This window comes from Triplophysa dalaica, chromosome 4, assembly GCF_015846415.1.
Source record: "Triplophysa dalaica isolate WHDGS20190420 chromosome 4, ASM1584641v1, whole genome shotgun sequence".
Lineage (NCBI taxonomy): Eukaryota > Metazoa > Chordata > Actinopteri > Cypriniformes > Nemacheilidae > Triplophysa > Triplophysa dalaica.
The window spans coordinates 11,620,384-11,630,079 of NC_079545.1; the positions used below are offsets into that span (position 1 = coordinate 11,620,384).

At 37.5% G+C, this 9,696-nt stretch overlaps 1 protein-coding gene across 8 annotated transcripts in view; it reads right to left on the reverse strand.

Annotated features, from left to right (window-relative positions):
* Positions 1–9,515, reverse strand: part of acacb (acetyl-CoA carboxylase beta) — a 30,634-nt gene extending 21,119 nt beyond the window's left edge. For 2 of the 8 annotated variants that reach the window (XM_056746015.1, XM_056746013.1), the window contains exons 1-9: positions 8,447–9,405; positions 7,200–7,701; positions 2,491–2,623; positions 2,267–2,405; positions 2,029–2,138; positions 1,870–1,951; positions 1,687–1,785; positions 1,350–1,459; positions 59–169 (exon numbers count right to left, since the gene is read on the reverse strand). In XM_056746015.1, coding sequence (XP_056601993.1) covers positions 59–169; positions 1,350–1,459; positions 1,687–1,785; positions 1,870–1,951; positions 2,029–2,138; positions 2,267–2,405; positions 2,491–2,623; positions 7,200–7,570 — 1,155 coding nt within the window. In that variant the 5' untranslated portion in view covers positions 7,571–7,701; positions 8,447–9,405. Of the gene's footprint in view, positions 1–58; positions 170–1,349; positions 1,460–1,686; positions 1,786–1,869; positions 1,952–2,028; positions 2,139–2,266; positions 2,406–2,490; positions 2,624–5,295; positions 5,513–7,199; positions 7,702–8,446; positions 9,426–9,470 lie in introns of those variants that run through there. The other 6 variants (XR_008906488.1, XM_056746012.1, XM_056746010.1 and 3 more) reach the window with 6 other exon arrangements.
* Between the last annotated feature and the right edge of the window lie 181 nt (positions 9,516–9,696).

Below are 9,696 nucleotides of genomic sequence, written 5' to 3' on the forward strand. Positions count from 1 at the left end.
TCAGGGGCAGAACCTTTCAACTGATACAGTTAATTTAACAAGGCACAAGGAGTTTCACCTGTCTGAAGAAGCCAGGAAAGTCTTCTGAACTGTCGACTTTTCTAATGCCTTTTCCTCCCCCTCCTTCCGATGCTTTGATGACCACGGGGTAGCCTATCTTCTCTGCACTCTGAAAACATAACATTTGCTTTTGCGGCTTGCAACAATAAGCCTGTGTCGCATAGGGCCAAGTTTTTGTCAGAGGAAGAGTTCAAATGACGAATTTTACAATTACACAACCCCTTTGGGATAGATTGGGGTCTTTGCGGAAACAAAAGGGGGTGATTCTCAATCATTAGCGGTTTTCAGACTTCAAAATCTCTTTGAAGTCGGTATAAAAAGGAAGTAACAAACATTTTGTTTAGTTTCTGTTAATGTACCTCAAAAGTAAGCTGTAAACCGCTTTGAACGTTTAAATGTCAACCATCAATACCTCGAGCTTGTCGGACCTGGTTTGTTTCAGGAACCAGACACGTCAGCTCTCAGCCTCTTTGCCCATTTTCGATTATCCGGGAGTGACGAGTGATGACGTGATGCCAAGATGGCGACGAACGGCTCCACCTACTAAAGGCTTAATTTTTAATCTTCACAAATCTACGGGTGACGTCACGGACACTACGTCCATATTTTACGGCTTCTGAAATAAGAGGAAATTTTGGGGTGGGACTTCATTTCCCACATTGAGAACTTATTGTATCGATGGAAGATGGGCGCTGCTAACAAAATAGAGGCAGATTTGAATGCAAGTTTGCAGTTAATCGTGGTGGATTATTCCCTACCGGACTTAACATCGGCACCCACCCGTGAAGAAAGCTCTGCCCTTGCATCATTCCTCCTGACCGGATGTGATGAGAAGTCGTTTCAAGGGGGAAGCCGGTCAACGTTTCAATTAAGGATTATGAGGGCACATGAATTAAAAAACTATTAAAGTCACTTATAAAAACACTGCAGTATTCCATAATAATATGATTTTTCCATTTTGTTTTCATGCCATCTTTATTGATTTGTAAAAATCAAGTGGCCGATTCCCAAATCCTTTCTCCCATTGGATGGTTGAAAAACGCATATGCCATTTGAGTACGCCCAATAATTGAGAAATGCCCCTTCTGTTTCTCCTTTGGCACGTGGGGTTGTCTCGTATAAAGGGAAAATTAACGTTTACTATTTTGCCAAGTGCATTCCAATTGGCTAAACTATTAGTCTTGGAATTCAAGATTCTTGGTGAAGCACTCGAAGCTCAAAACTTCATAACTGCTACTCCACCATTAGTAAATCTAAGTGAGGTGAGCCAAGTTTGTATTGAAAAGTACCGCTAATCCTTCATCCACATCTTTAACACAGCCTTGGACATAAAGTTCAGGAGGAACACTGATCACATGACCAAGTTTCTGATCTTCCTCTGCCCATTCAACTCTCAGACCTAACAAAGACAGAGAGAAAGAGAGATTGAAAATAAATTTGATCTTTATAAATGCCTTGCCGTGCATTCAAGCTATACATTTGATCACTGCGTGCCCATGATCATGGCATTGCTGGCATCATTTTAAAACAAAGAAACTACAGACACACTTTACAACGTGAGCTTAAGCAACAGGTCAGATATACTGTATGTAAAAAGAATAAGAATATAAGAATAAGACATCTCACCTGTTCCACTCCAAGGCAAGATTGGGATGTGTGCGCTCTGAGCTACAATGGAGGATGCAACCTTATCTCCTAATGCCCACATGGCCTTACTCGAGGGCCCTGAAAAACACAAGTCATTAGTCTTAATGTGGTACAATTTGATTAGGAACATCTATATAGTTTATTCTAGAAAAGAAGAGATACCTAAGAAAGATATCCCTGCTTTATGAAGGAGCTCTGGTAATTTGGGATTTTCTGAAGCGTGGCCCCATCCAGCCCATACCGCCTTAAAGCAAAAACATTATCAGACATGAGAGACGAGGATAGTTTCTGACACAGAAACAGATGTTTGAAAGCAACTACCTGCACTGGAATCCTTTTGGCAATATCTATGATCATCTCAACATTTGCGTAGTTGTTGTTATTTGGACCCCCAGGAACTGGCACGTAATGATCAGCCATTTTAATATATTCTGTGGACCAATTGAATAAAATTTGATGTAAAAAATGTCCATTCAAGAGAAGAAAATTTCAAATAATAAATATGCATGGATGAATAATTTTGGGGTGAACCATAACTACGCTTGTTTTTTTTAACAACCTGCATTGGCTTTCAAGTCTTCAGGTGTGACCATCACCACGAAGCGAATGGTTCTCTCATTGCGAAACATCTCATAGGACCAGCGGCGAATGGACCGCATGCATTTAACGGCAGCGATCCCATTATTAGCAATCAGCACCTGACATAATAGAGGATATTCAGTTTTAAAGTGACAGACATGCCTTTAAAGTCTTTTCAGACGCGAACACACATGCAGACCTGACCTTGTCAATAACCCGGTTTCCTCCAAACCGAGTGACAAACTCAGCAGGCGAGGCGACGGTGAAATCTCTGTGCACGTCCATTTTTCTGTGTTCTTTGCCTTTTTTCAGCAGGTGGGGTCCTGACATGCTAGGCCTACAAAAAAGTAATATTTGTATGCAGAGATGAGCAGAAAACTGTGTTTTTGCACTTTCCCCCGTGATAATCCCCTCAGTTATGATCCAGAGTAGGTTAGTTTGCTATTAATTGTTCAATCACTTACTATAAATCTAAAATAGAAATCTGTTTGAGGTTCCCATAACAAATACCATAATGTGTACAAAACTTAAAATAGAACAGTCGTAAAAACATTACAGTACAGAGTGGTTAGGAAATAGAAATGCCTTCATTTGTCAATATTCATTACACCATTGAAGCCGATAAAATTATGAAATAAAACAAAAGGACGACATACTTAGCAAGCATCCATCAAACCGAATTTGATCCTTCCACATAAACAGTTGTTTTCCTCTACCGGTCTGGCCTTTGTACTCTTCACCTCTGTCAAGTGTGCTTCAATATACACGCTCACACGAGCCGAACAGCCAATCACAGCTTACTGTGTTATCATTAAGACGACAGATAATACTTTACCCTGAACTTTAAAACTACTGCTATCTACTAATGCAGATGCATGAAGCAAATGTAATATAATGTACGTTTCCTTTCTGTCGGTCTCTCGACGGTGTGTCAAGAACGACAGATGGGGACAAAACGTCTCGTTCCCTCCATCAGGGAACTGAGGTTACATACGTAACCAAGACGTTCCCTTTCTGTCGGTCTCTCGACGTTGTGTCCCCATCTGTTGTTCTCGACACAACGTCTCGTTCCCTCCGTCAGGGAACTGAGGTTACATAAGTAACCAAGACGTTACGTACAGTACAAGGCACCACGAATATGAATCAGATGTCAATATTTGGTCGTTTTCAATGAGAAGTCTCTATTATAGTTTTTTATAAGCATTTCTTGTTTGTTTTTAAAGCATATTTGTCAATAGTCATGTAAGTGAATTGGCGCATCCATAACGGCATCCATAAAGGTGTTTTCCAAAACAAAACAAAACAGTACGTTTTGACTCAAAATGTAACATCTTTACACTGGAATTGGCCATTGAAGGAACAGTTCACCCAAAAATGAACTCTGTCTTCCTACTTTGGTAGGCAATGGTGGCCAAGAACTGTTTGGTTACAAGCATTCAGAACAAAGAAATGTATACATATATGGAACAACTCTAGGTTGAGTAAATGAAGACAGAACTTAACTGTTCATTAAAGCTTCCAGCATGACCCCTTAGTATAATTTCTGAAAACGTGTTAAAGCTTCATCAAAGTAAAGAACTATGAACAATATAGGCTGACCTGATGTCATTTCTGCAGTCTTAAGTGGAAACAAAATCTAGAGATGCTGTACATTATGAGTTTTGTTTCACCTTGAATTTGATAAGATGTGAGACATGTTTCTTGTTGATAGATTTGATAGATGCTACCATCTTGTTATTGGTTCAAAATGATATGTGTTGTACAATCTTGTTCATATGCCAGAACCGATAGATCTAACTATCCTGCAGACTTGGATATCAGAGGTGAAGAACAGCAGGCAGGAGACAAAGTGATGTTAGAATAAAATGAACAAAGTTTATTGTAGGGAGAAAACATAGTTGCGTTCAGATGCCCATTCTAACTCTGCCTAGAACTCTGTCTAGAGTTCACTCTATCTCCGTCTATCTCCGTCTATCTCCGTCTAACTTCATCTGTCTAGAAATACATTGTTATTATTCCAACATACAAAATACTGCTTCACACCATTGTCTTGTGACGTTATTATGAACCTTGAGAATGAGACCACTGCAAACCTATCTACTTGTGAAGACAATACAAATGCAGCATCCAACAGAATGTAGAACACAACATTAAGAAAAGTAAAATAGAATATAATAACAAGATAGACATGAAGAAACAATAAAGCAAATATATAGCAAAATAAAGAATAATAATAAAGAATAAAAAAGATAAGGAAATAAGAAATGAAATACAACACTAAATGTGTGTCTGTGCTCCCAAGTCAGAATTTCATCATCTTAAGTAAATACACACACATACAGGTTGCTTTTAAGAAATTCAGATCCTACGATCTATCATTGTGTAGAATATCGACCTGCAAGATCCTTATGTGCATCCAAAACAAAAGACTTTATTAAAAACTGCATTCTAGCTTAACAATGCTTTGTTTAGTGCAGGACATTCACCAGCATTTACACAAAACATAAACATATTAAATAAAAAGCAAAACACGTCCTTTGCCTGAAAATCTTTTTATGCTATGTTTTCAAACTGTTTTCATTTAAATTGACCCCAAACAACCGGTTTTACTATATTCATGTTTATTCGTTTTGAATTGAAGGATCAAACATTTCCATTATATTTGCAGTTGATATGAGTGCATGTTCTCTAAACACAGACACTGAATTAAAATGATCAGCTTGTTACATAACACAACACATGCACAGCTCAAACTGCCTTGCGATCTGCATTTCAACCAAATCCTCCCATCTTCCGGCAAACGTGTGCATTCCAAAAACTCGAAATGACTTTATTGACACACTCATTCTCTTCTGTAGTATGCTACACTACTTCACATGCTATAACAACCAAAACTTCTCCCCTTTTTATACTTCCACTACACTACCCTTGTCGAGAACAAACTGTTCACAGAAACGTAAGGTTCTAGAGGACAAAGTGAGCAAAGTGCACATTCAGTATAAAACCAACCTCTTTAAACACTGAAACCAGTTGAGCGTTTGCTCTGCTTCCTCGTCCATGGCAAAGTATCAGATTATACAGCAGGGGACTGAAAAACAACATCCAAAACGCTTCATGTTCCCTCCCTTTTCCTCTTTTGCTCTCTCTCTCATAACCACTCCCCCATGTCTTCGAAGACCTGGCTTCACCATATCCAGACAAACTGTTTCACTTCCAAAAATGTAAATCAATTAAGTAACTCTTTAACCGCTTGTTTCAGTTTAACTTGTAATAACCTTCAAAGCAAAAGCGTAGTGCAGTCAATTTAGATTCATGGTATGTTTAATGCATGTTGAAAGTAACAATTTACGTGACAATATAAACACAAAGTTAAACACAAGTATAAGGCACTGAGATTTTAAGGTGACATGCTATTATACAGGCAGAGCAATACAAAAGAAATGTTATATCTGCAGAGAAACCTCACCTAAGTACTTAATCAAATGTACAAAATCCCAACACCTAACATTTATATGCTCTTCTTACCTCTCTGCATGTCAAGTATTTTTCAATTGTCTCTCTGAACATTTCACGTCAGCAAAACAGACAGTATATGTGTAATTCTGGATTGACAATCTGTCGTTTCTGTGTGAGCTCGAGCCAGTTGTGTCTCGTGGAAAAGGACAACACGACACAAGTTACACACGAACAGCAAAAATGCATATGAAGACCTTCCCAAATCTAACCCCAGAAACGTACTGTACTGTTCATGGTTCTTTGGTATGTTTTCATGAGATTTATTTTCTACTTTTATATTTAACGCATTAAGAATGGCATTAAATAAACATCAGAGCACGGCTTCCAATAATAGTACAGAAATGTGCGGCATGCCACAATAACAACTGACAAGCACAAGTCAGTCAAGTGATCACAGTGTGTGCTGAGAATAAACATATGGCTGTACTTCAGGTCCATAACTATGCCCTGTTTGACCTTGGACCTTTCATGTGGTAGAAAATGTCCCCAAGTGATTTTAAGAGGAAATGGGGGAACGTGAGTCTCCCCCATTCCTCTCATGTTATGGAGTTTCATATTACCAACAAAATACATTTTACTAAATTTGTATACAGTTTATTTATATGTTATTCTGTTTAAGTACTGTGGGAATTTGTATTGGGAACTCTAATATTATCTATTTTTTATAAATATAGACAAATTGAGAATTAATTTTAATTTCATAATGTACCAATAGAGGGCTGACACATGTGCCGTTTCTATTCTATTCTGCATTGTTTAATTCATACTGCATTCATTGGTGGAGAATTGATGCTGTTTAAACTGTAAATATGTACCAATTCTATTCTATTTTTTGTATTATTTTATCGTCTTTACTGCATTCTTTTATATTCTGCATTGTTGAATTCATACTGCATTCTTTGGTGGAGAATGTTTTATGTACCATTTCTATTCTATTCTGTTATATTTTGCATTGTCTAATGATTGGTGGAGAATTGGTCCTGTTTTATGCACCAATTCTATTCTATTCTGATATATTCTATTCTGCATTTTTTAATCACACTGCATTCATTGGTGGAGAATTGCTGCTGTTTGACCTGTAAATATGTACCAATTCTGTTCTTTCTCTATCTGTTCTGCATTCAGTACACACTTAATTGGTTATAAACTAGTGTTGCTTTAAACGCGTGGGAACCTATAAACATTTATTGGAATTTCTATACAGTTAATAGTCACATGATTACATACTAATAGCATAATTTTTGAAATCACAGTACTCTCATTTTGTCAGCTGACAGCCTTGTCATTTCAACTTTACATATACAATACAGTATATACAGTTAAAACATTAGACCATTCAAACACACACACAAACAGCAAAGCCAACAGCAAAGCAAAGGATGCTTAGGGACGCTCACCTCAAACTGCAGGACGGAGCCGGCGCAGGGGATGGCTGTGTGTCTAATACAGCCGTGATAGGTTCCCTGGATGTCTCTGTGCTTTGTCGCTGAGGTCTAGGTGGCTGGCGAACGAGCACAGGCTCCTCATCGGAGGAGTTATCCTCAGAAGCTCCCAGAATAAACTTCAGCCTCTTTTTACCCTGAACACAAGCACTGAACCTGGGCCTAACAGACTCAACCATGGGAACACGGTTGGAGGCAGCTCTAGACTGATCTGAGAGATGACCGGTGGTTGATGGGGGAACCTGCTCATTTCTTGCTGAGGTGCGTGATGTTTGCTGGTCCATTAGAGTCTGTTCCTCTGAACTATTTGGTGTGTGTGATGCCATCTGTTTGTTCCTGTAGACAGGGATCCTACATTTAAACTGGCTTTATGCTTTACGCTAATCACTTTACCCGGACTAAGCACTGGCCATTAAAAAAAATACAATATTTGAGGTCAGGGAGCTTTTCTGTGTCCCTGCAAAACAAAAAACTACTTTAAACTACTTTAAGCAAACTACATACAATCAGAAATGATTTCTTTTGATTTGAATTTACATCAATGTTATTTGTTATTAATGGCAAAACGTAAAAGAAACCATCCCACAACCATATTAAGAGTGCCAAACACAAGGTGCAATCAGTGTGCTTATATTATTGAACATCACATTCAAAAAGTGGGATGTTTACAAATGAAATACACATAAATATGAACAGTTGGGTTTAAACAGTTATGGTTAATGCTATAAATCTTAATAATGTCATAAAACAAACATTTCCAAACATACAGACTTTTAAACATCTTTTAAAGGGATAGTTCATCCTTTAAGTTATATTTTTCATTATTCACCCTTGTCTTTCCAAACATGCATGACTACACTTTAAAACAACATTGGACCCAATCAGCTTGCAATTGTATGGATGGACACAAAACCACTGAGAAATTTCCCAGAAGAAAGTGTCACAAACAGGTTTTGTATGACAAGAGGGTGAATAAATTATTATGATTTTTTATAAACAAATAATAAAATTAATTATAACAGCTTTTTGCCCTAAGAACAGAGTGACAACTTCTTTCTAACCTTTCTAAAATGCAAGCACAGACCTGAGAAGGAATGTAAACATTGCTCTAGAAATTAACCACACTCATTAAGAAATTCTTAAACAATGAAAGGTACCAATATTAGTTAATGCACAAAAGTACAAAAGATTTTAAAGCCAACCTTGAAACAGACAGTTAGTCTCTCCAGAGCTACTCCGGAATGTGCACACTGATCTTCTTTTTACAACTGACAGCCACAACACAAGACTGTATACTGTGTGTGTGTGTGTGTGTGTGTGTGTGTGTGTGTGTGTCTCTAGGGGAAAGTTCAGGCATGATGGGTAAGAAACAAGGGGGAGGGAATAGTAATTCACACAAACAGCCTATCAATATAATATTGACAACATGGAAGGTCAGTAGACATGTGGTGAGTAACTAGATACAAACCTGCCATACGTCTCAAATATGACATGAGTAGATGAAGTAAAACATATTCTGAGAAATTGAATACAATGACAGTGTGTTGTATACAATTAGTGCCATTAAAACCAATAATTCTCATTACAACCTATTAAATCCCTTCGAAATTATTTGATGGTTTCCAATTTTCAGCTGGTAGGTGGTGGGCTTTAAAATCCATAACGAATAGATATTATAATTCAACACAACAAACAACTGCCTTAAATTAGGATGATGACTGATAACGTTACTTTGGATCTGTCAAACTATGCTGGTGTATAAACCAGGTACCACATGTTAGGCTCTTTATGAATATGCCTTTATTTGAACTTTTATATTAAGTTCAATGTTATCAAAACTTTGTATCATGTATATGTAACCTGTTTTTAAATAGCCTTGAACATTTAACAGTTAGCATTTATATTGTCGCGTCTCGTTATGATATAAACAACACGAGGTTAAACTGGATCCGTTTGTCTGACCTTAACATTATGTTCATGTTAATAAAGCAATAACAGCGTTTACCTCAAACGAATCGCCATAAATTGTTGTCAAGTTGCTATAGGAGGTTATATTAAATACAGTTACTCGTCAACATACTGAAAGCAAGAGCTACACTGTGACTGAATGATCCCACATTTGTCACTAACTTGTATCAACTAATAACATATAATATACACAAAATAACTGTTAAAACATTTCTTGTTTTCAAAAGCATGTATTTGTGTGTGTATTTGAATAAATACCTTTAAGTTCTTTATCCGTCTGGATTTCGAGTGCGACACCATTGAATGACGAAATAACTGGAGGTCTACTATTGGTTGAACCGTCACGGGGAGAAAGGGGGCGTGGTTTTGTGAACTAAATATTTTGAGCGTCTCTGCTGAAAAACAAAACAATTTCTAACGGCGTCCGTTACCGACGTCAATAAAACCAAATGCTTTTATGTAGTTTGTTTTTTTATGCCTTATC